General features: G+C 35.5%; 1 protein-coding gene across 2 annotated transcripts; it reads left to right on the forward strand.

Moving 5' to 3' along the window:
- The first annotated feature begins 553 nt into the window (after positions 1 to 553).
- On the forward strand, positions 554 to 27,088 carry LOC126965636 (collagen alpha-1(II) chain-like). Of its 2 annotated transcripts, none has more exons than XM_050809308.1 (11): positions 554 to 709; positions 1,490 to 1,536; positions 2,103 to 2,142; positions 3,578 to 3,597; positions 4,952 to 5,003; positions 17,050 to 17,234; positions 17,780 to 17,849; positions 20,411 to 20,503; positions 21,474 to 21,640; positions 24,157 to 24,366; positions 26,926 to 27,088. In XM_050809308.1, exons 1-11 carry the CDS (start codon positions 634 to 636, stop codon positions 27,067 to 27,069), a joined length of 1,104 nt encoding a protein of 367 aa, XP_050665265.1. In that variant the 5' UTR covers positions 554 to 633; the 3' UTR covers positions 27,070 to 27,088. The 2 variants fall into 2 exon arrangements, with proteins under 2 accessions (XP_050665265.1, XP_050665266.1); XM_050809309.1 differs by having other exon boundaries at positions 570 to 709; positions 1,496 to 1,536.
- Positions 27,089 to 27,784: the final 696 nt, after the last annotated feature.

Genomic DNA, 27,784 nt, shown 5'->3' on the forward strand with positions numbered 1-27,784 from the left:
TACTACCATTATATTATTTCGCCTTAAGAATAAGCATCCATGGTCATTAAATAAATTATTAAAAAAAAACCTTTATAAACCCCATGAAATTAAAATGTTCTCGAAAATGTAGCATTCCAATACTAAAAATGCGTCACACTATTTGACCGTATAATAGTCGATAAAAAATAGAGATGTGATGCGCCTAATTGAAGAGCACTTCTCCCGTTAATCACCGTAACGGGATATCCACCGAATGTGATACGTAATACCAATGCTATGAAATTGTTAGTTATCATCAAAGTTCGGTGTACAACCAGTGTCGGTTGGTCACTGATATTGACAAAGATACGCAATAGGCCTGCAGTTCGGCAGTCTAACTAGTAACTACGCGATTATTAAGACATGTAAAGTTATAACGTTAGAGGTATACGGCTAAGTATACGCACAGTTGCTTAGTATTATAAAATGTTTTATGTAACAAAACTGAGTCTAATTTAGACATAGCGATTGAATATTGTAACAACAACAATGACTAATTTGTTATTATGGGAATTAACATAGGGAAAATATTTGGATTATGAAATCACCCACTATGTTCACGATTATCTTCAGAGCAGTACATAATACATGTTTTAATAGAGTGCTCTAACAATGAAGACGAAGTTCTATGTGGTTGTGTTTTTGATTGTTACATTAAAAGTTAGTGAAGAAGCTGAAATAAGTCCAAGTAAGATTTATTATTTTTTTGCAAATTAATGATACTAAATATTATATCGAAAATATTTTTAACAAAAATGCGCATGAAAGTATTTGTACTTAAATTGACATCGAAACTTAATGCCTTTTTTTAAAACTTATGTTTTTGTGTTACACTTCAAATTTTGACTCAGAAATTACTTAATGTAATTTCTGAGTCAACATTTTAATTACTTAATGTAATTTCTGAGTCAAAACATTAAAAATAATGAATGAAGTGAAAGGACCTTGAAACGTGCATACAATAAATGTATAGGATAGAAAATTTTTCATTGCAATTAATTAACTAAATACATACACAATTCCACAATATATTATTTTGTTTTATCTCAAAGAGACTTAGACTTCATTTTTGTAGAGAGCTTCCAGCCGGCTTATTTTTTCCGACTTCTCCAACAAATATCGTTAATTATTAATAAAACGCGGCGGAGGACTTTGTGTATAATATGGTTTAAGAATCTTTATTTCTCAAAAGAATTAAAAATTCAAATACTGAGAAAATTATATTAAAAGTAAAAAGTAAGTAATTTACGTACAAAGCAAACAAGTATGAAAAGTAACAAAAGAAAGGTTCACTAACATCTAATAGTACAACACACACTAATAATATGAGAATCGGTGAGTAGTCACAATATATAGTGATGTTGCACACAAATAGCCTGCAAGCGGCGTTCAGTTTCACATATTATTATTATTTTACTCTTATAATTTTACTGTGTATAGTTTATTAATAACTAGATTAAAATTTCAGTTTCAGATTTGAAAGGTCACAAAGCCCAGTCCTCGAATCCTGAAGTTGTAAGTATATTATATTTATTTAAGTAAGTATTACTTATCTTGTTAGGAAGAACAAAAAATCTCACAATAATTTACCCCCTTATTCATAATGGTGCGCTAACTTTAAACAGCCGCTTAGGAGTGTTTTTTCTCATTCTGACTTAGGTCAATAGAAGAGGACAGAGTGAGAATGAGCAATGCTTTAAGTTAGCAGACTATTATGGATTAATGATTAATGGTTAATCTTTTGGTGTCGATACAGTTCTTCGTTTATTACCGTCCTCATGTTTAAATATTATTGTATAATATTATGTTTAGATGTTATTAAACAAACACTACTATTATAAGATGTTTTATTAGTTTATTTTGAATAATTTCACTGTAACAATCTTTAAAAGGCATTTATTTTCTCAAAATTGAATCCTTTAGAATTCTTTCATGTCCATCTTAAGCAAATACAAGTGAATTATTGATAATATAAAATTAATAAAATATTAAAAAAAAAATTACTTGGATTGCTTTCTACTTACTGATTTTGTAGATTTCTAAATAAGTTACGATTATGTTACTTTGAATATTTTTTTCAGTCTGTCAGCGGTGACGGTCGTCTCACTAAAACTGAAATGGGTGAATATTGTCACTATTATTAATTAATATTTTAAAATAATGACCCTGATCTGACAAAATGTCGTAAGTGATGGTTGAATTAATTTTTCAAACCATCAGTGTGACAGGTGCAGTTCGTCGTAATGTGGGCCCTATCGTAGACGTTTATGAAATGACGTTCTATACATAAGATACACATCACTTCATATAAAAACAAAGCCGAAATATGGAACATTCCTCAAATCACACCATAATATTATGCTTCGTCTGCTATATATTTATTTATATATATTGACATTTACTCCAGTTGTTAAAAATATTATTGAGCTCACAAATGTTCAAGATATTGTGGTAACAGTTCCGGAGAAGCTCAAAATGTTGGTCTATTGATATGTATATAAACCTTAATATATTTGTCTAAATATATTATCTGTTTTTTGTACGTCGGTAAATATTCTGGGAAAAAAGTTACGGCGCGCCAGGAGCGCGCGGTTACTATTTTCATTAAAGCTAAACGCTAAACAACTTTTGTAAGCATATTTTGTTCGGTCACTGTCAGGCAACGCGAGCGACCCTCAACTTTGGTGGATTTTCTTCCGCGTTTCTGTTTACGTAGTAACGTGCAAGTGTAGAATATGGTGACAAGTTGCACCTAAAGTATCCTGTAAATATCGATTATCTCTCCAAGTACGGAATTACAGGGTGTTTATTAATCTACCGTTTATAGAACTGCCGAAATTGTTCTGTTACAATAATAAGTCAAATATTAAAATTTTATTTATTATGTTATTATGATTATTTCCTATAATGGACACACATTGTTCAAGTGTACCTACAAGGAACTAATTACCAACCCCGCATCTTGCCACTCTCTTCATGCGAACAACAATTTTTATACTAAAATAATATAACCGCTCACAAATATAAATTTATCGGTTTTCAACGAAACGCGAGACATATTGTAACTAATACAAAAGATATGTGATCGACTAATGAGCATTAGGTACCCCGTGCCCACTCACCCCAGTTGTTTGACTGAATTATTTGTACATATTGTGAATTGACCGTAAGTAAAAATGATGCACCATACAGGAGACGTGCGGTACACTAGTTACTGATCACCTTATCTTCCGCGGGTTTTTATTTTGTATAGCACTATATAACAGAACGTAGAGGATACGAACCGCCGTCTACGTTCTTATAATTATCTTTAACTACGTTATTTAATTTACATAAAAATATATAAAATAATCGAAGTTCGAATAATCAAACCTTCTTTGCAAGTGCTTTTGCATACTCAAATATCTCCTTTGGTCCAACCTCACTTTAAAACTAAAGATAAATAAATATATAATAAATTGTCAATGGACAATGCATTTTCAAGTTGGACACGCCAAGATAGAATATAATATGAGAAATAAAACTTTTAATACATATTCCACTACCTTTATTTCAGATGGATGTTCCGTGACAATTGTAAGTATTTTTCGTAGATTAATTATTACATCTCAGACAAAATCTATACTTAATATTATAAAGCTGCAGTGTTTGTTTGTTTGTTTGTTTGTTTGTTTGAACGCGCTAATCTCTGGTACTACTGGTCCGATTTGAATGATTCTTTCAGTGTTGGGTAGTCCATTTATCGAGGAAGGCTATAGGCTATGTTTATTTTTTTTTCAAAATTAGGGATCCGTAATAAAATTGCTATTTTGTAACACAAGGTGTAAAATCGAAAACCTATTTTTGGGTGCGCTGCAAAAACTATTGAGAATAGAACAAAATGATGTACAGGCTATAATATAGGCAATATTTTATTACTTATAAAACTATCGCGTGAATCATACTTTATATGGCAAAACAACGTTTGCCGGGTCAGCTAGTATGTAATAAACATTTCATGCAGTAATGTTTATAGTATGTGTAATTTAATAGAAATAAGAAAAGTATGATCTTAAGGTTATAATATCTAACACTATAGGAAAGCAATGAAAGCTTAAGGCTCCCAAGTCCATACGATCTAGACGTACAACTTGTGGTTGGTGATACGCCCTGCCATTACATTGCAGTGCCAATTGACACTCAGGATTATTTACTGAACACAAAGCTTAGCTTTATCACAATCTCCTCATGTGACCTCAAAGCCACAAGCTTTGAGATCACAAATTGGTCCAAACTCAGCAAGTTTCTTGGGTTGAAAACCAGACATGGTCTTCCGTTGGGCCATTTGGTGAGGTCGCCATAAAGATATGTCACACTTATTAATGTTAACAAGTAAGATTATCAGACTGCGTAGGAAAAGTTATGACGAATTTATATTCATTCATACTAGATTTCGACAGCAGTAATCAGTTAAAAGAGATCTCCGGAAGACTGTGCTTGATAATGACTGTAAGTCATTGACATTTTAACGTGCTGGCTACGTTGGATTTAAATAAAATTGCCTTAATTTTTTTTCAAAGTGACACTTTTCAAAATACCGGAATTTTCTGCCTTTGCTTAAAAAGCCAAATAAAAATACAAACAATTTAATGTTGTATATTTTTTATATTATGTAATATGTTCATTCTGAGATCTCACAATAAGGAGGTTTAATTTAATCCAAATTAGCAGGATGCTTCTTGTATCGCATTCACCAAGCACAGTGTTTTGAAGATATCTCTGACCTGGTGACTGGCGCCCACGTCCTCCTGCGCACGACATGCCACATAATACTCCACACAGTAGTTTTCAACAAACTGTACACCACATTCAACTGATCTGTGGGGTGAGCTTCCTTGAACAGTGTTCTTTTTGTTCTTGGTAATATATTTGTCTTTGATATTATTTTTAGGGCATTCAAGGTACGGAAGATCCAAAAGCTAAAGAACCGAAAATTGAAAAAGGTAAGGAAAACCATAAAATTGACCGTAATTTATTTATTTTATTTTATTTATTCATAAAGGCTTACCAACTAAATACAATTTATTAACGTATGCACTAAGAATTAAACAAATATAATAAAATAGTTTCAATGTACTTAAAAATCTATTAATTTTGGAGTGCAATATAAATTTGTTTTTTAAAATTAAGAAAGTTTGAAAAGAAGATATCAGTGTTTTCATATATATTAAAAATACAATTATATAATTGGAACATTAGCTGTAGAGGAGAGTTTAAGCCATAATTACTGTGGTGGAATTTAATGTGCATTGGGGAAAAAGTACTAAGCTGACAATTGAAGGCAGGCACATGAAAACCGATTTGTGATAAAAGGGAAGGACAGACCATATCATAGCTTAAAAGTTTATATAAGCACAGCAATTGTGAAGCATTTCTACGTATTCGCAGAGACCTCATTTGAAATGTATTTAATCTGTTATCATAGCTATCATTACGGATATATTTATTTGCAAAAAAACTTAACTTTGAAAGAAACTTTTTGTGTACAGATTCTATTCGTGATATATATTTTTTGTAATATGGGCACCAAACAGCTGAGTTATATTCTATATTAGATCTGACAAAATCTAATAAAATCTTTCGTATTACGGAAAATAAAACCTAGCATTTTAAAACTCTTACGAACAATGTGATCTATATGTTTGTTGAATCTTAGTTCACTATCTAATATAATGCCTAAATCTTTAAAATAATTTTTTTCAGCAATGAACACGTCATTTACCTTGTAACTAGTTTTAAGTTTAATATGTTTTCTGGAAAATTTTAAAAAGTTGTATTTGCCTTCGTTCAGTTCCATGCTATTATTTTGACACCATAAGTAGATATAGTCGATATCATCTTGTAGCATTTTTTGGTCCTCAAAACATTTTACCGTCCTGTATAATTTTAGGTCATCTGCGTATAGTTCATATTCTGATTTTATTAATTTAGTGATATCATTTATGTATAAGGTAAATAATAAGGGGTCTAAGTGTGAGACTTCTGGTACCCCGGATAGCTGATAAAAATCCCGAGAATGATAACCACTAACCTTAACCACAAGTGGTCGTGAAGCCAAATAAGATGTTAACCATGTCAGTAATTCATCTGACATGCCATAGATGTCCCTAAGTTTCTTTATTAGTAGGAAATGGTCCACTTTATCGAATGCTTTACTGAAGTTGCTATAAATGACGTCAACTTCATGATTATTACTCATTTCATTTATAATTCTATTAGTGAAGTTTAACAAGTTTGACGTCGTAGATCTTTATTTTTATAAAGCTTTGTTGTTTGTCAGATAAAAGGTGCTTAGTTTGCCAAAACAAGTGAGGATATAAAATTGATTCAAAGATCTTTGCAGGAGTTGATAAAATAGTTATCGGTCTATAATTAACAATGTCACATTTATTACCTTTTTTAAAAATAGACACTATTATGCCTTTTTTCCATTCCCTCGGAAATAACCCGTTACTTATTGAGGCGTTATAGATGTAACTTAGTGGATATGACAACTCTTTAGCACAGTACTTATAAAATATTGGAGGGATTTCATCACGTCCTGCACCTTTATTTTTATTGAGTGATTTTAACTTCAGTTCAACATCCTTTACCGTAAAAAATTGGGTGTTTTGATTAGTGTTTGATTTATTTACTGACGCTATTTATATAATATTTCTATCTTTTACGTTGTTTGTATGAAGTGGCTTATTATAAACCGAAGAGAAATAATCCACAGATAGATTAAGAACTCGAAACCACCATTGGCTGAATTATGATGTAACTGCATCGTGGATGGAATGGTACTAGTGTTGTTACGTTTAGATTTGATATATGTCCAGAAAGATTTAGGGTTGCTTGTTTTCTTGTATTTTTTCAATATAGCCCGAATAAGATTTATCTACAATTTTACGTGTTCTTTCTTTTAAAATATTGTATTGTATTTTGTCCATTTCTTTATTATATTTTTTATAACGTATTCGATATTTTTCTTTTTCATTCAATACTTGTATAAGTTTATTATTAAACCAAGGAGGGTAATGTAATAAAGCCTTTGAAGTAAGACTAACTCTTATATCAACTGAATGTTTCAAACTAATAAACCTCTTTTATAAAGGTAGCATAGCATGACTGTACATGCACTGACCGCAGAGGAATATCGACAAAGCCATTGATTTTGATGATAATTATGAAAAATATTTCTTAAATTATTCCGTGTTTTTATATTACTTGCATAGTGTATGCTTGCTGCAATAATAATAATATTAATGAGAAAATTTCAGAGTTTTAAATTTGTTTTAAATTTTTTTTTCATGTTTTTTAAATATTAGTTGGAATGTACTTTACACGTCACAAAGAGGTGTCGTTTGTTTGATATTGACACGGGGGTGGGTCAGGGATTGGAAATAATACTCCGCTTATAGGAACGAGTATTTATTTGCGTTCACTTTTTTTTCGAACTTGCACTACGCCGGTCTGCCGCTGTTCCTCTTGTGGGCGGCGGTACCTTCAACGCGTCACACCGCACCAAACACTGTGCCCAGAGACTCTTAGAAGCCGTACTGTGTCTAGCCAATTCAGACCATTTTGGTTGAATTGATCCACGTGCAAGCCAATGTAAAAGTGGTTGAAGATCCTTATCATTTTCCTGAGCTCTCCTCATTGCATCGTTGCTCCAGTTCTCGTCGATCGAATCTGTTCTGATCAGCCGGATCATAAAATTCTCTTTCTCCTCCTGATGAACGCATCTGCATTTCCATAACTTTTTCTTCCTCGATGCTCGATTTTAAAGTCATACTCTTGAAGTTGCTCAATCCATCTGGCCACTTGTCCTTCCGGATTCTTGAATTCTAGTAACCACTTCAAGGCGGCATGATCAGTCCTTACGAGGAATTTGCGACCCAACAAGTACTTTTTGAAATGTTGTAATGTCTTTACCACGGCTAGTAACTCCCTACGACTTACACAGTAGTTTCTCTCCGGATTCGATAAAGATTTGCTAAAGTATGCAATTACAATTTCTCGATCTTTCTCTTCTGAGATAAGTGCTCCACCAAATCCGGTGTTGTTTGCATCAGCATCCACTATGAATCTTCCCTCTGTGTCAGGATATCTGAGGATAGGTGATTCACATAGTCTTTTCTTCAACTCTAAGAAAGCTAGTTCGCATTCTTCATCCCAGGAAAAGGCTCTTTTCTCCTCCGTCAGTCGATGTAAGGGCTTAGCAACATCGGAAAACCCTTTCACAAAGCGTCGATAATAAGAGCATAGTCTTAGAAAAGCTCTCACATGTGTCTTTTCTGTCGGCGTCGGCCAGTCCTTGACAGCACTTATCTTGGCAGGATCCGTCGCAACGCCTTGCTCCGAGATAACGTGCCCCACGTAATTCACCTGACGTTGAAAGAAGGAACATATCTTTGGACTCAACTTCAAGTTGGTACCCTGCAGTTTTGCGAAGACTTTTCGAGCGTCTTAAGATGATCTTCAAAACTTCATCCCATAATGATTATGTCATCCAAGTAGACAAGGCAGGTTTCTCCCAACATACCTGCCAGCACATGCTCCACCTACCTTTCGAAAGTAGCTGGGGCGATGCATTATCCAAAGGGCATGGTTTTGAACTGCCATAACCCCGATTGAAAGGGCCGTCTTCTCCTTGTCTTTAGGGTCAAGATCGACTTGCCAGTAGACACTTTTCAAATCAAGAGTAGAGAAACACGTCATGCCACAAAGTGTATCTAATTGGTCATCGATTCTTGGCAATGGATACCTGTCTTTCTTAGTAACATCGTTCAAACGCCGATAGTCCACATGACAGTAGTATCAGCAGTAGACTATGAGCAAATCTGTGCATTCACCATTATTTAATATAAGAAAACAACTTTATAAATTAATTACAGCTTTTTATGAGCATGACAACGTAATAACTGCTTTGTAGTCATAGTCTACTGCTGATACTCTGCTCTATTTCATATAACAGGTTATGGGCCCAGAAACGGGAATTAAAGAGAAAAATTAGTAATCACGTGCACATAGAACAATTGAAAAGAGAAAACTACGATAAATGGAGGATCCATGCAAAAGCTGTACTATTAAAACTTGGCCTTTGGAGCTATGTTTCAAATAAAATTAAGAGACCAACGCGAGAAGGTGATGCATTGAATGACTATATGGAAAAAGATGAGTTAGCATTAGCCGAGCTATTTCTCATAATATCACCGGGCGAATTAAAACAAGTTAAAAATTGTCAAACAAGTAAAGATGTCTGGGATACGCTAGAAAGCATATATTATAGCAAAGGTAATAAAAATAATGCAAGTCTATGTTGCTCAGAAGAAACATGCCTAAATACGTCTGATAATAAAGCAAAAAATAAGAAATGGTGTCTTGACAGCGGATGTACGTCACAGATGAGTCATGAATTGAAAAGATTCATTAATATGGACAAAGCTGATAACAAAACGTTAAGGTTAGCATCAGAAAACTGTCTTGCACAAATCGAAGGACGAGGTCCAGCAAAACTTTACACCTATAAAATACCAAATCTGAAACTAACTGAAGCCTTGTACGTACCATCGCTGACTACAAATCTAATGTCAGTTAGAAAAATAACAGACAAAGGTGGAACAGTTTTATTTAAACAAAAAAATGCTACCGTCATGCGAAACAATAAAATTCTGTTAAAAGCAGAGACATTCAGCCGGTTTGTACTACGTTAAAGAAAACATAGAAGAGAAAGCTAATTACAGCGAAGCAAGCAAAATGCAGCAATGGCATAGAAAGTTAGCACATCTACATGAAGGACAAATGAGAATAGCACTTGATAAGAAAATTATGGAAGGCTTAGAATTTAATAAAAGTGACATAGTTAAAGAATGTGAAGTCTGTGATAAAGGCAAAGCAACAAAACTACCGTTTAATGCACCTAAAAATGAGCAACGTACAAATTAAAGATTAGAAATTGTGCATACTGATGTATGTGGTCCCATGAGGCAGCCATCGAAAGGGGGTTCCAAATACTTCATCACATTTACAGATGATTATTCAAGATATACAAGAGTATATACAATGAAAACTAAGGATGAAACTCTATCAAAATTTAAGGAATTCAAAAATGAGGCTGAAAGATTTACCAAAAAGAAGATAGTATGCTTACAAAGTGACAATGGGACAGAATATATGAACAATAATTTTGACAAATATTTGAAGGAGAATGGCATCAAAAGGAGACTTTCCGCACCATACACGCCAGAACAGAATGGCTTAGCAGAAAGAAAAAATATCACATTGCTTGATAAAGCTAGATGTATGTTGATAGACGCCAATATGAAAGAAGTTTTTTGGGCTGAAGCTATTAATACAGCTAACTATTTGACAAACCGTAGTCCTTGCACAAGTATTGATAACGTGACTCCATTTGAAAAATGGGTAAAGAGAGTTCCGTCAGTGAGACATTTTCACATATTCGGAACTAAGGCGTTTGTACATAAAAATGGAAAGAAAAATGGAAAATTTGAAGCCAAAGCGACACCTGGAATTTTTGTAGGATATTCGGAAAATCACAAGGCATACCGGATTTCCAACCCAAAAACAGACCAGGTAATGATTAGCAGAGATGTCAAAATACTGGACAAAATGTTTCATGAAAACGAGATCAAAGGAGAACAAAAACAAGATGTAGTTAATAAAAAGGAAATAAAAATTATATTTTCTCCTGAAAAAGAGAATGAAGAAGATAATAAAGATTTGAAAGAACATAAAATTGATGAAACTGACCAGGAATTGAACAATGATGAAATATTTGTTGACGCAAATACAGAAACAGATGAAATAGATCCGACTAGTTCTACTGATAAAAGACAGAGAAAACCACCAGCATGGCATCAACATTATGAGATGGATGCTGAACAATCATTCCTCTGTGAAATAGACGAGAACATGGATGAATGGGAAGATGCAATAATAAGCGAGATTGAATCTCATCTTAAAAATAATACTATGAAAATTGTACACAGGAACGAAAGCAAAAATTTGATTGATAGTAAAATGATTTTAAAATATAAATATAATGCAATGGGAGAAATAGATAGAGGAAAAGCACGACTTGTGGCGCGTGGGTTTAATCAGAAAGAAGGAATTGATTACACTGAAACATTTGCACCTGTTGCGAAATTGAGTACTCTTAGAATACTTATTGCACATGCAATTGAAAATAAATTTAAGTTATCCCAACTAGACGTGTGTACTGCATTTTAAACGGCGATTTAGATGAACAAATTTATATGAAGAAGCCGAAAAATCTGGATAAATATTTAAAATACATAATTGCACATGGAAAAGACATAGAGTTGATTAAAAAAGCAAAAGAAATGCTTTTAGATATAAATAGATATAAAAATAATGGGATATGTCAACTAAACAAAACCATATATGGTTTGAAACAAGCAGGAAGACAATGGTTCTTAAAGTTACATGAGAAATTGTTGGAAATCGGATTTAAGAATTCTTCAGCGGATCCTTGCTTGTATATATTAGAAAAAGGAGGAGAAAAGCTGTTTGCAAACATTTATGTGGATGACTTAATACTAGCATATAAATCAGAAATGTTGTTACGAGAAGTCAAAACAAAACTGCAAAAAGTTTTTGAGTTACGAGATATGGGTTCACTCCATCATTGCCTGGGCATACAATTCACCCATGTAGGGGGAGAAATAACATTGTCACAGGAGAATTATATTAAAAATTTAATAAATAAGTTCAACATGGCTGAATGTAAGCCAGTGTCAACGCCCATGGAGACTGGTCTGAAACTGGAGAAGGGTAATGGACTCACAGAGATGGAGAATATACCATACCAAATGTTAATTGGATCTCTAATGTACCTCGCTGTAGCCACAAGACCAGATATAATGTTTGCTGTTAGTTATTTGAGCCAATATAATACATGTTTTGATAATACACATTGGCAAGCTGCAAAAAGGGTGATTCGTTATTTAAAAGGAACGAAGAATGTAACCATCAGATATAAACAATCAGGAATGGCACTAATAGGCATGGCGGACGCTGACTGGGCGGCATGTACCGTTGACCGTCGTTTATATACCGGTTATATTTTTAAGTATGGTGGTGGCTTTATCAGTTATGCATTAAAGAAACAAAGAACAGTGGCTTTGTCAACAACAGAAGCCGAATATATGGCGATGACAGAAGCAACGAAGGAAGCTTTACAATTGAAATATCTGTTGGAAGATATTGGAGTTTTTCAACAAACTGTTACGATCTATAATGATAATTTGGCTGCACAGATGTTAGCAAACAATCAAATGACTTGTAAGAGATCGAAACATATCAGAATAAAGGAACATTTTATACGCGATTGTGTCCAGAAGAAATTAGTGACCATCCGTTACAAGGACACAGAACATATGGAGGCAGACCTTTTTACAAAGGCATTACCACAACCAAGATTGTTAAAGCTTCTCAAGATGATAGGCGTCACTCAGACCTGAAGGTCATCGTGAGGGGGAGTATCATAGAGGTCTTACTCATAGAAGAAGAAATTAGTGACTTTTGGTTACTATGACTACAAAGCAGTTATTACGTTGTCATGCTCATAAAAAGTTGTAATTAATTTATAAATAGTTTTCTTATATTAAATAATGGTGAATGCACTGATTTGCTCATAGTCTACTGCTGATACTCTGCTCTATCTCATATAACACCACACAAAATCTAGTTGATCCACCCTTCTTCTTCACCAGAACCACTGGAGAACACCATGGACTCGATGACGGTTCTATCACACCATTTTCTTTCATATCCCGAATCATGTCTTCCACTTCTTGTTCGCGTGCAAACGGAATACGTCGTGGTCTTTGCCGTATCGGAACAGTGTCTCCTGTGTCGATCTTGTGTTTCACCAAACCAGTTCTTCCGATGTCCCCGTCGTTCTTCGAAAACATCCCGGAGTAGCGTAGCAGGAAATTTCTCACTTTTACTAACTGCAGCTTGGTAAGATTGTCCTTACAGCCATCAAGAAGTTTCTGTATGTTCACATCCTGGCTTGCAGCTCCGGTCTTACTCCCTTCTTCACACTTTCTTAACCAAGCTATCTCCTCACAAGCTCCGATCACTGTTCCTTTCCTAATGATTTGCTTGTCCTCATGAGGATTAAACACGGGAACCATCGCAATTTGGGAGTTTCCCACAACAGTCCTGGCTGGGATCCATGTCATGTCCGATGTCTCTCTTTCTATTATAGCGCATTTACAAGGTCTTCCTCTTTCATCCCTTGGCAGGACTACCGGGACTAGGGTCTGTGATCTCGGATTTAAAGAAGTGTCTCTTAAGCACAAAACTTTCCCAAAATTTCCGCCTTTTATTGGAATTTCTTCACCTCCATGCTTCAATACACCATGTTTCATGTCAATGGTACACTGATGATTTCGAAGAAAATCCAACCCAATGATGCAGTCATCTGTGATATCCGCGATGACCACTTTTTGCCAGTACAACGTATCCCCGAGTTTCATGGCCACGACCTTCTCTCCCTGGACTGGTATGCGCTGGCCTGTAGCTGTTGTCAGTGTTGAGTTTACATTTTCTCGCATATGTCGTCTTCCGATGCTCTCTAGTCTTCTTTGGCTAACGACTGTACGTGAGGCTCCCGTATCCAAAGTGAAACGGCAAGATTTTCCATTTATCATTCCTTCTATAACCAAAGTGTTTCCGTCACATGCTTGCTTCACGAAGATCCTTGAGGTTTTCCTTTTACCGGCCAGCGCCCACCCTACTGCTCTGGCCTTTTCCTGTTGCTCCAGCGGTGACGTTGAGATTGTCGCATCCTCCCTACCTCGCGTTATGCGCTCACGTCTGGGGCAAGTGCTCCTGAGGTGTCCTCGCTCCCAACAGCCGTAGCATACCGGGTTGTAATCTCGCATTCGGCTGGAATCTGCTGGTACAATTTTACGGAGTCTCAACGCCCGAGAATTGTGGCGCACCGATTCTACTTCCAACGCATGTGCCTCCGCTTTCTTTAAGCAAGTATGATGACTCAATCGTACGGCTGCTCTTACTTCGGCGTCCCGTATTCCATCGATGAACACTAAGAGCAACATTTCTTCTATTGCAGCTGGTGATGACTGATTTGCTATACGCACTAGCTTCTCAGCTTCCACGGACCACTGCTGCAGTTTCGTTGGCCCTTTCACTGCGGTCCTTAAGTTGCGCCCGATACACGTGCTCAAGGTGTTTATCGCCATAACGTGCCTCCAACACGTCAAGAAGGTCTGTGTAGGTCATTTCCTGCTTCCCAGCGCCGAGTGCTTCCAATTCGGAGAGTGAATCGACACGGAGAGCCAGTGTGAGGGCAGAGTGCGCGTCTTGGTCACTCCAACCGCAGGCTCTTCTGACCGTTTCCAATTGTAGCTTGAAGGCAGCCCAGGAAGACTTGCCTTCGTAGGGAGGTACTTTTAAATTTCTGGTCGATGTGGTTCCGCAGGTGACTCCTGTGTTGGTTGAAGGACACACGACCCTCCCACTGAGCTGATGAATGGTTAATTCCATCTCTCCCATCTTACATTGAAAGTTTTCTTCATCTTCGTCCATCTTCTTCTCCACACTTTCAATCCGGGCGGAGTTTTTCTGCACAACGGAAAGAATGTCTTTGGAGAGGCCTTCATGCAGGCCTAACAGCTGTTCTTCCTGTCGGCGTGCTTGTTCCTCCTGTTGGCGCTCTTGCTCCTCTTTCAAGCCCTGTAGCTGTTCTTCCTGTCTGCGTGCTTGCTCTTCCTGCCGGTGCGCTTTTTCCTCCTGTCGGCGCGCTTGTTCCTCCTGTCGGCGCGCTTGCTCCTCCTGTCGACGCGCTTGCTCTTGCATTATGGCGGCCATCTGCTGCATAAGCGCGCTGATGTCAACGACAGGAGCCTGCGTTGCTGACACGGTCGCACTGAGTCCAGAGCCGGATGCTTCTTGTGACTCGTCCTCGGCCGCGGCAGCTGCTCCCGCTCGCGTGGTCACTCCCTTCTCGTTCCTGGGCACTAATGGCATCTTTCCAATCCCACTTCTGACACCAATTGACACGGGGGTGGTCAGGGATTGGAAATAATACTCCGCTTATAGGAACGAGTCCTTATTTACGTTCACTTTTTTTTCGAACTTGCACTACGCCGGTCTGCCACTGTTCCTCTTGTGGGCGGCGGTACCTTCAACGCGTCACACCGTACCAAACACTAAGTCTCTTCTATCTTCTTCTTCTTGGAACACTTCAACTTTTCACTATTTCTTCTATTCTTCTTCTTCTTCTTCTTTACACTTTCGAGTCAGAACTAGAACTGCCGTAGGCCACGCTTAGTACGGCTTATATACCCCCGGATCTGTTCTATTTTCAAAATGATTCTCCCATTCCATCTTTAAATTTAAATTGTACTAGAAAATTCTTTTAGCTATTTTTATCCTGCTTACACATTTTCCATCGCTTTTGTTCTGTTCGATTTGATCCTGAACTTACTAGAAATTTCCATTAACATTTCAAAACCCAAAAAATTCCATACACTGGTAGGTGTATCGAACCCGGGTCTACAGCGTCTACAGTAAACACTTTTACGCTAAAGCTATGAGTATTGCTGACGGAGCTGTTGAAATTATCAATGTCTTGAAGTTTGACAACACTCGTCATGTACGTTGCTGCACGATATGACGTTTGACAACTCTCGTCATATACGTCGAAGCGTTGCTACGCGACAAAATGTTTATGTAAATGTTTGTTTTGAAGTCGTAAGTAACAGTTCTTAACTGCCTAATATTACTTTTGTACACACGCTTTGGATGATATTTGTCTATTATGATATCAAATATGTTAGTTCTGCTGTTGTAACTGATCTAGTTTTGATAGAGTAATGCAATTAGAATCACAGGTCGGCCGAAGGGCGCTACAAATATCCAATTATATCAATTTTGATTCATTCAAATTCAATCCAGCTCGGGTTGTAAGTTTCGTAAGTAACAGTTCTTAACTGCCTAATATTACTTTTGTACACACGCTTTGGATGATATTTGTCTATTATGATATCAAATATGTTAGTTCTGCTGTTGTAACTGATCTAGTTTTGATAGAGTAATGCAAATAGGATCACAGGTCGGCCGAAGGGCGCTACAAATATCCAATTATATCAATTTTGATTCATTCAAATTCAATCCAGCTCGGGTTGTAAGACATTAAACGTTAAAGTTTGGCAAGTCATTTAGTTTAAAATATAAATAAAAAGTAAGTAAACCAAATTAAAACAATTTAAACTATGAATAATTTTGTGTTTTGATTATTTTTTTAAATACAAAAATAAGTCATTTGGTTTCTTATATATTTTGATTGCATTCGTTTCCGTTTTACATATATTTATGTGATATTTATGAATCTTTTATAATTACAGTCACTTGTCCCATTATATTCAAATTCAAATTCAAATATTTTTATTCAAAATAGGATTTAAAATCACTTATTAAACGTCAAAAACTACCACCCATTCAAAAGAGACTGCCTCAGACCTGAGAAGAATGGGCGCAAGAAACTCAGCGGGATTTTTTTTTAATATAAAATATGGATTACAATGTAATATCGTACAATAAACATTTATAATTAAAGAGCCTGAGGGTGTTTGCTTTATTCCCAGACCGTGGTGTCATTAAGAAAATCGTTTATGCTATAATAAACTTTCCCATACAAACGTTTTTTAACAATTATTTTAAATTTCGTAACACATTTGTTTTGTACATTTTCTGGGATCATATTGTAGAAGCATATACATCGCCCAACAAAAGACTTACTAACTCGACCCAACCGAGCAGTAGGCGTAACAAGTTTATGTTTGTTCCTCATGTTAACATTATGAATGTCACAGTTTCTAGAAAATTCCTCAATGTGCTTATGAACATACTGCGGAAGAAATAAAGCTAATTAGAGATATACCAAGGAAAGTATCTTTCATTTTCATTATTTTATTTTTCATAAATAAGGAGCTCCTGGTTCCAATGGACTACAAGGTCCTCCCGGTGTTAAAGGAGAAAGAGGCATTGCGGGACCTCCTGGTCCTGTTGGTGCTAAAGGAGAAAAGGGAGTTAAAGGAGAAATTGGTGAAAAGGGAGAAAAAGGGGCATATGCCATAGGTAAAAAGGGAGATACGGGCGCTCCAGGACTCAAAGTACGATTTTATTTATTATTATTATATCACTGGTACAAAATCACTATTGACAGTAAAGTGAAAAACAAAAATTAACATTTATAAATAAAATCGGCAAAGATCTTGAAAATAGCAATAAGGAATACCTACGTGTATTTGTTTAAATCAACCTTGGGTGATGACGGGTTTGTAGCGGAGTACAAATAAAATAATTTAGCACAATGTTGGCGTTATAAGTCAATAAATAAGAACATTACAATTGTACACAACTGATTTTTTTTGTATTAAATCAAAGCGCATTGCAACTTTTGAGGCCTATTTTTCCTTCTAAATTCCATAAAACATAATAGTGTTGAATACTTACGAAGGTACGCCATGAAAGGAGGCGATATAGTTATATTTGGTATCACAATTAATTTTACTAAAGAGCACACTTTAAAATATCAGTCAACAGGTTGACAGCCATGAGATAATTTTTAAAATCTGTTAACAATACACGACAATGGTCCATTATTGAGAGGAAGAGGAAACTAAAATAAGTAAAGAATAATAATTTTAAAATACAGGGTGATAAAGGTTTCATGGGTGACAAAGGTGACAAGGGTGAAGAAGGATGTTGTAAGCGGTGCTCAACAGGTACCTAAAAATTATTGAAAATAATATTTTTTTTATGTGTGGTGCAAAAGTGAGGACAAATGAGCGTACGGGTCACCTGGTGTTAAGTGATGACCGCCGCTGCCCACATTATCTTGCAACACCAGAGGAATCACAGGAGCGTTTCCCACCTTCAAGGAAGGTGTACGCGCTTTTTTTGAAGGTACCCATGCCGTATCGTCCCAGAAACACCGTACAAGGAAGCTCATAAGGAATAAAATGGCAGCCGTAGGTGGAACAATGAAATAATTACTTTTGAAAGAGTACTCTGGACCAGATCAATAATCGACTAAAAACAACAACAACGAAAAAAAAGGGGAGGCCTTTGGAGTGGCATGAAATATATGAACAGCAACTCATCTCTTAGCCTCTGGTGTTGTTTTTATAACCACTATTACAAAGTGGCGCTGATAATTTGAAATTGATTTTTTAAATTTTACTATGAAAAATAGAAAAAGGCGTCCATAGCCGCGTATAGTAGTGACTTTAATTGACATTACGCAGTGCCTGTAAAAGTAGTTTAGCATATTGAAGATGCAGATAGGTAACTCAGCATATATGACGAGAAGTCGAAGTTTCAAGAAGATGATCTATTCAAATAATTCTGTTTATCCAATAAAGCTTAACATCTGGGTGCTACACTATCTCATTGAATTAAACCTGATGAATGCTGTACTCATATTATTTATTAACTTTATTTACCACACACAGCAACTACCATAACAGGTATTACCTAATGCGACAGTTACAAAAAAAAAACAAGAATAACATATGCAAACAACAAACAAATCAATCTAAAACTAATCATGCAATAGCAATAATTATAAATCAAACATTACACCAGAAAATACAAAAAACTTGAACAAACAACTATTTACCATAACATAGTACATAGAACAATAAATACCCTTGCGAATTCACTCCACATACACCCAAAAATGTCAACTTTGTTATGGAGTTCATTTATATGGCGAAGGGTTCTTGTTAAAGGCGACTTTGCCGACACATTAATTGCCATCGGAATGTAGTAGTGACGGGTGGAGGTGCCTCCACACGTACCGGTCCGGTAAACGGAGACTCAAGCAGCACAGAACTCCCAGGTTGTGCTCCTTACCGCGCAACAACTTCACCACATACTCTGCTAGAAAAAAGTCCCTACGAACGCTCAACTCAGTATGCCCTACCATACCCAGCACGAACAGTGTCGTGTACATAAGTGGGTAAAATGGGTATACTCCATATAACTTGAAGTATAGGTGCCTAACGAATTTGTTTTGGACACGCTCTAACATCAACCTGTACTTATCCTCATAAGGGGCCCATATCGCCGAGTTGTACTCCAAACGACTCCTTAACAGTGCATTATACAGTACCTTGACGGTTGTGAGATTAGTAAACTCTTTAGAGTGAACCAAAACAAACCTAAATTCGTATAGGCCTTTTTGCAGGTTTTAATAACATGCCCTCTAAACATCAAGTCCTATATAAACAAAACACGCAAATCCTGTATCTGCTTCACGCGCTGCACTGTATCCGTACCTATCTTGTAGTTATACAATATAGGTTTACAGGCTCGGGTAAAACTAAAGACACATCACTTAGCAGGGTTGAAGTTCAATTTGTTCTCCCTGCCCCAGTCTATGAGTTTTGAGATGTCCTGTAGGAGGTTGCAATCCGATTTTTCTCTTATTTGGAGCAGTAACTTTACTTTATGTTATAACTGCTGAGATCCTCCAGTTTTTCACAATACAAACTCGGGTGATTTTAATCCAATGTTTCTTCGCTACCTTTATGAAGTCATCAGCCCATCTTGTGGGGGGCCCCTATTCGTCTTCCTAACCGCGGTTGCCACTCGAGGACCTTCTCTATCACCGAATTGAAGTTGTTCGAGTGATGTGGCCTGGTTATTATCACTTCAACAAAGTAATTCTTTGCGCTATCTCGGTAATATCCACTGCTATCATTGGTTGTTATTGGTTTTCATTGCAACGTAATTAACGTGGACGAATTAAAAAAAAAACACTTAAATGAGACGCGGAATTACTGCGTGCAAAAAAGGTAAAATGACGGTCCTGTCACCAAACAATAGCAAAACCCTTACTCACTCGCCACGTGAGGTGTTGCTGTGTATATTGCAAGATTGGAAGATCATCGCTTATTTGGAGATTTCATTACCAATCAAATCTTTTGTTTCGATTTCTACTGCTAATTCAAGTAATAAATTGAAAATTGTCGGGTGGAACTGATTAATAATCAGGGTTCATAATCATACAAAATTAGTCACTCAGCAAAATTTAAGAAAGGAAAGTTAAAACGCTTTGCTCTTCCAGGCCAAGATTTATACCTGCTTGTTAGGTTTACCTCAAGATAGTTACCTCAAAACTATTTACTAGTTGCAGTATTATCATCGATTATAACGGCACATATTAAAATATGTTATTACCAACTATAAATAAAGTAAATAATCAAATGTCTTAAATTTGAAAAAACTATTAATATTGTAAGTGATATAATCTTCATTTAAAATTAAATTAAATTTTCAGGCCTTACTCCTTCGGAAAATGATCTAAAGACTCCTGGAACCTCATCAAATCCAGCCCAAACTTGCCGAGACATTGAAGATGTCACAACGGAGGGTAAGTTATCTATTTATATGAAAACTAGGGTCTAATCTATGAACCTTGCCTATATATAAGTTAACCACCAAGGCTACTACAAATACAAAACATAATTTACACAACAAACTATGTATGATAGTTCTACATTAAATAGTGGTGTACTTCATTTGGTTTAGAGATCGAAGTGTATATACTACATATTATGAATATACTTTTCCTCAGCCATTAATATATTTTTAACCGACTTCAAAAAGGAGGAGGTTCTCAATTCGGTCGGTATTGTTTTTATGTATGTACACCGATTACATTGAGGTTTATGATCCGCTTTACGTAATTCTTCATTAGTTCGAGCAGAATAGATGCCAGATATAATTATTACATATTTTGGCCTATTGAATATTTTTGTCTATCTGGAGTAAACAATTGTTTATTGTGTACGGCTTTTTTAGGAGTTTTCATTCAGGTTGTATATATTATTGTAGTGTATTGACATCTAGTCTGAATTGAGTATGTGTTAACATTGTCACTGTCATGACATCAACAGTGACATTAACCGTGTGATGTTGAGTGCTATATAACGAATGTACAGTACAGCGGAAGGCCAGTTCTAATCGGCTATCGGTTGCGTGCGGACGTCCCCGGATGTAGTGCTACATAGTAAAGAGCAAACGAGGAACATCACAATCGCACCGTTTTAAAACCTGCTATTTATTTGTGCTACCTATCGATAGGTAATATATAGTAGTATTTTATTAATTTTAAAGGTAAAGATTTGCATAAGAGGTGTATTAAATTAAATTTTTAGTTATTTTATACCTTTCAGATTTTGAAGTCGGGTTTTTTATACGTTTTTTTTTATACTTCTCGAAAAATTTTCTTTCGTCTATTATGATAAGAACATAATAATTGTGCATTGTGCCTACAAAGGAGCTTATATGCCCGTGGTTTCACATTTTATTTGTAATAATTATATCTTCTTGATTTTCAGAGACAGTATTTCTTAATCCAGTGGATCCATTCACTGATATATACTGTGACATCGAGCATCAACAAGTTTGTTTAAGAAACATTGAACCAGGACAACACTATCAATATCAGAATGAGGGTTTCTGGCTAAGTACCAAGGGCTTTAATATTACATATTTTTATAATATGGTTATTATATATTTATAAAAATTAAATTTTATATTTTTTGCAAGCATTTACCCTGACGCCAACCTTGTAGCTAGTAAGATTACACAACATACACATTGTACAGAAGTATAATAGTTCTTCAAAAAGGGCGATAAAACGCTTTTAACGCAAAGATGTCTTTAAGCTTCTGGACTGGACCGGGCTGGGGATTAACATCAACTGGGAATTCATCACCCACCTTGGATTTGCAGACAATATCGTAATCATGACTGAGACCATAGAAGACTTAAGCCATATGCTAGATGGCCTCAATACAAGGAGTACCCTCCTTCCCAAGGAGTAGGTCTAAACAATAACATGGACAAGACGAAGATCATGTCTAATGTCCACGTCGAATTTACTCCCATAACATTTGGGAAGTGCACTTTCGAAATTTTTAACGAGTACGTCTACCTCAGACAAACAATTCAGTTAGACTTGTGGAATAACTCGGATGGGCAGCTTTCGGAAAGTTCCGTAAGATTTTTCTCATCCCAAATAGCAGTGTCTGAAGGCGAATCTTCTTAAGCAGTGTATGTTGCTTGTGATGACTTACAGTACGCAGTCTTGGTCGTTAGCTATGGACCTGATTTGAAAGCTCATGGCTCCTATGAGAACCAAAGTCACCGACATAGCCCAGTTGATTGCGAAACTGAAGTGGTAGTGGGCAGGGCACCTAGTTCGACGGACAGATGGCCGTTGGGGCAGTAAATTCTTCGAATGATGACCACGTACCGGACGACGCAGTGTTGGTATGCCCCCCCACAAGATGAACCGATGACCTGGTCAAGTTTGCCGGAATAGGTGGGATGAGTGCAGCGCAGGACCGATCGTCGTGGAGATCCCTGGGGGAGGCCTTTATCTAGCAGTGGACATCACAATGATGATAGTAAGATTTATTTTTAAGAGTGATGCGAAAATGGACACCGCTCAGCACTTGCTGCAGCGAGTGCCACATCGCGGGTTTTCAGCGTAACCCATTGCAAGACTGACAGAGTAAGATCTGTCACGTATTTATTTTACGTTATAATTAATACTTATTATTATCTGCATTTCTCTGACATGAAGAGATAGAGAGTGTAAAATTATTTCTCCCACTGGGTCCCAAAAGTTTGCCGGCCTCGCTTTCGCACTTAGAGGGCGCTACGGCTTGAGGGTTGCATACCGTCTCAGGACCGTGTGATCGGTCACAGGGATGGACAAGGACGGTGTATGTGTGTCACACGGGTGTAGTGACACATAGTGGCATGGCTCCGTCACCAAGGTGTTCAGATGGAGGGTTGCCTTGTCAAAGAAGCGTTGTTAAAAACTCGTCTCTAGGAAATGTTAAGCGATGGTTGGCAGCTCAAGATAACGGTGGAGGTCGACGTTGCTTGCATACCACGGGGCACTTGTGGCCATGCACTTGAATTACTTGTGATATATCACCTGCAAACGGTGCAGGTGTTTTAGTAACTTCAAAAAAGGAAGAGGTTCTCAGTTCATCAGAACCTTTTGTCAAAAGAGACCACAAAAAGAATAAATAAAAAACAAAAATTATTTGATTTACTTTATTAATTATTGATTTTGTCATTTTCTACATCTTAAAATTAAATCTTCAAGGAACGCGGCTGGTACCACACACCAAAAGCATTCAACAAGCGTTCGCAATGAAATAAAATCTTATGTCAATGTTAAAAACAATGATAGAAGTTGCATTTAAAGTTGACAGATGATATCGGTTTGAGATATTACTATGAGCCTCATCGAATGTATAACCAAAATAAATAAATAATAATTAATAAATACTTAAGCTGATTCTTTAGGTAACTGAATACTTAAAACTACTAGTGTATAAATCATGTGCCTAAATTATATCGATATTAGACTTATTATTTCTGTATGTTTTATTTATTTTTGTAATGACAAAATCGATTAATAGATTAGTAATAACTGGGTAATATAATAACATCCTCTACTAGCTATGACTCCTCGTTTTACTCGTATTAAATCGTTCAGTAAACAATGATAAATGTACAAGTCTGCTTCATGAATCTCGTTATTCAATGCATGTCCGATGCCTTTTTGAAATGAAGCTACATAATGAGTGTTTTCATTGGCTGTAGTGAGTTTGATTTGGTCACCTGAAGGGCTGAGGGTGAACCACGTTCTACTTCGCGATCTACTTCGTTAACGTCTTGTTTGTCATGTGGTACTCTGACGAGGGCTAATGCGGTTCGTACAGAAAGCGTGGTTTTATTTAGTGCGTGTGTTTTTATAGAAGTTAAGAAACAAGAAATATTTAATTTATTTTTAAAAGAATATTAATTTTTATATTTAAATAAGATATAACATAAATCGATATAATACATATAGTATTCCGAATGATGACAGCCGTTAACTCTTTGGTCATCAAATAGAAAATACCCGCTACATATTGCAGCATTATATTTAAGCTTTTTTCAATACTTTCAATAATTTTCCTAATACATAAAAACTAACATTTTGTTTTATTTCAGAAAACATTAGAAAATATTGAATACCTTAAAAGCATATCGAAATATGTTGACCAAGTAATCAGAGTGTACGATAAGAATATTTGTAAAATATCAAATTATGATGTAACCAAGTATATACAGTTACTTCTGAACACTGATGTGATTATTGGACCAAGACCCACAGAAATGACTCCTTTACACTATACATATACAAATTATTCGAATTGTAACGTACGTATTTTATTATATATTATTATTGTTGCTACCAAATGAAAATTATGAATGATTAATATACCAACAATTTTTTTTTTTTCAATTTCAAATATTCTTTATTACAAATAAGATTAATTACAGACTTATTTTTTTTTGGATTAGAAGATTTATATTTATTTTTTATTTATACCAACTATTTACTAAGTCTTTTTTTATGTTAATAAAGAACAAGACAAGCACGACGTTCACCTGATGTAAGTAGATACGCCCCGCCCATTACAATGCCGCTGCCGCAAGTGTCGCTCAGGATTCTTGAAAAACCCAAAAATTCTGAGTGACACTACAATTGCGCACGTCACCTTGTGACATAAGATGTTAGGTTTCAGTTGCCCAGTAATTTACTAGCTACGGCGCCCTTCAGACCGAAACACAACATTACTTACACATTACTGTTTCACGGCAGAAATAGGCGCCGTTGTGGTAACCATAATCTAGCCGGCATCCTGTGCAAAGAATCCTCCCACTGGTAAAAGTTTATATATCTTATATATAAAATTCTCGTGTCACAATGTTCGTTCCCGTACTCCTCCGAAACGGCTTGACCGATTCTCATGAAATTTTGTGAGCATATTGAGTAGGTCTGAGAATCGGCCAACATCTATTTTTCATACCCCTAAGTAATTAGGGTTGTTCACCCTTAATTTTTTTTTTTTAATTTTGGACGAAATTTTTTGTTTTAATTTTTTTATAATGTGGCATTAATAAATAAATACAACTTCAAATTTTCACCCATCTACGATCAACAGTTGCTTTTGTATCACGATTTTAATATCGGCAATACAACGTTTACTGGGTCAGCTAGTAATATATGAATTCATAAAGTTAACCTTCTAAGGCATAATAAAATTACACCAACAACTTTTGCAGATATTTGTTAGTTGAAATATCATTGAAATATATTGTATTTTGCGTTTTACTTTCTTTGTTAAGTTATTTAAAATTGTTTTATCCTTAAGATGCCCTCTTGACTGATGCCAAATATTTATTTACCTTCTTATCTCTCCAATGAGTTCTCTAATCTAACGGATAAGAATTGGTTTTTGTTTTCTTAATTAAATTAGGAGTATTGTCCCAAGCTGTGCGTTGAATCAGTTTCACAAAGTTTTCAACTTCTGCATTTAGCTGTTCAGGCGTCTTAAGTAGAAAATTTAAATTTACATTATTGTCTCAATCTATTTTAAAACTATCCCAGTTTGTATATTTATTTACAATTTAATAAGATATTGTCACTTATTTTTATGTATATAGGAGAATGATCTGAACTTATAACATTATTTTGGTACGTTCTTATGCAGCTGGTTGATTAATTCTTTATTATAAAAAAGTCCATCAGGTCAGGTAAAAGGCCAATATTTCGGCTGTCCTGTAGATGCTGCTTCACATTTCAACTCTCTTGTTGCACTTAATAATTCTTTGTCTTTTGTTGTCGTCAACCTGGAGCCTCACTGTGTATTTTCGGCATTGAAGTCGTAATAATATAAATCTTTTACCAAGGCGTTTTAGAAAGTTAGTATATTGGTCTCTTGCTGTATTATACGGATCTAAGGCATGGTAGATTTTTTAGCCTCTAAATTATATATGAGTGCGTCATAAACTGTGTTTCAGAAATTAGACACACATCAATATTTTCTATATCGAGGATTACCTGCAATTCATTTTGGTGTTTAAGTAATCCATTTGCATTCCACGCCATTATTTTAAGCGGTGTATTCGTTTGTTTTGCTTGAGTATAGCTTTCATAGTGCGGTTTTCAAATTTTTCAGCCTTTCATCAAACGAAACTTTGAAGTTGCGAGTTTAGCAGCGTTTTTATATAAATTTAATTTAACAGCATTGCATTGGGATCATTTTGCCAACGGTTTGCCAACGGACATTGACGTTGGAAAAAGCCAAGAAAGTTCCTAGTGATCTTGGCTAAGCTTGTAGGATGCCCGCTGCAGTATAGTTTTAGATGCGCTATTTCAAAGCGTCAGAAATGCTTCCATGTTTTATATGGGTTCACTGTATTGACACATGGAGATATACATTTCAGTCAAATGTCTACTTTACGATCTCTTGAACATATGTATTGTTCCGTTAAAATCAAACTTCTCAATCAAGCAATCAAATGATATGGTCATTTTAATATTCTAAGATCTATAATCTAGATAAATGGTAATTAAGGGAAATTTTAAATCTTTAAGTATAATATTGTGTTGTAAGCTTAAAGTCATGTCAGGAGAGTTAAACTAAAATATTAAGCTCCCAATAGTCGTGAGGTCAAAGAGTACAATGATCTGTCATACTTCGTAAGGTCTGTGTGATTTCTCTATTTTTGCCTTGCAGGAGGAAGAGGAGTTGATCACTTGGTATCAGGTGACCTGTATGCTCGTTTGTACTCTCATTCTTCAAATGTGTAATTCTGTATCATATTCAAATGAATAAATAATTTAGAATACAATAATAACGTGTACCTGAGGTTATAAATATAAAACTATCGTTGAATCGTGGCCTTAATAAAATTTTCCTTATATTACAGACTGATGCAGATGGCGCGTATATTGAAATAAAGAATACCTTTTCATTGAAACATGTTCCTGTCTTGGACTTTTATATAAGAGGTTCGACAGAAAATTCCGAGTTTCGTATAAAAAATCATGTGCTCTGTTTTCATGAGAAATAAGTAAAGTCCGTTACAATCACTTCTGTATTTTATTTTTAACTAGTTGACCCGACAGACGTTGTTCTGTATATAATAAATAAAATAATGTTTTTTATTAATTTGTCAATAATAATATATCATAACATCAAGAATTATTTCGTAAAATATGCTCCCTGTTGTTATGAAATTGTTTCACAGCAGAACTGTCAAACCGTGCGTCAATAAATTCTCTCATAGAAAACATGTCCATACAACACAAACATCGGACGACAGGGGACACATCAAAGGAAAAACAAAATTGTTGTTTTTATTGTATTCCGAACACTTTCATATTTATTCACCTTTTAAACCTTCCCTGGCATTCCACAAATAATTCAAGACCAAAATTAGCCAAATCGGTCCAGCCGTTCTCGAGTTTTAGCGAGACTAACGAACAGCAATTCATTTTTATATATATAGATTAAAAAATTATTTTCATTAAAATATCCAAGAACATTTGTATATTTACTTTATAATAGAGACATTATAATATATCATACTCGTTATAGTATACAATGGATAACAATAATTTAATTAATTTATTAATTAATAATTTAATAATACTAATTATTTTATTAATTAATAATTTATATATTTTATACTAGCTGATGCCCGCGACGTCGTCCTCGAGTACGCTATGAAGCAGCAAAAATATTGACACGATAGTGGGTCAGGGATTAGAAATAATACTCCGCTT

Source organism: Leptidea sinapis, chromosome 8 (assembly GCF_905404315.1).
Source record: "Leptidea sinapis chromosome 8, ilLepSina1.1, whole genome shotgun sequence".
NCBI lineage: Eukaryota > Metazoa > Arthropoda > Insecta > Lepidoptera > Pieridae > Leptidea > Leptidea sinapis.

Bases quoted from the DNA above. Each gene is read 5' to 3' on its own strand.
- LOC126965636 (XM_050809308.1), top strand. From the start codon at position 634: ATGAAGACGAAGTTCTATGTGGTTGTGTTTTTGATTGTTACATTAAAA. The intron at 2,143-3,577 runs GTGAATATTGTC...CCTTTATTTCAG, and splicing joins TCTCACTAAAACTGAAATGG to ATGGATGTTCCGTGACAATT. The intron at 3,598-4,951 runs GTAAGTATTTTT...TATTATTTTTAG, and splicing joins ATGGATGTTCCGTGACAATT to GGCATTCAAGGTACGGAAGA.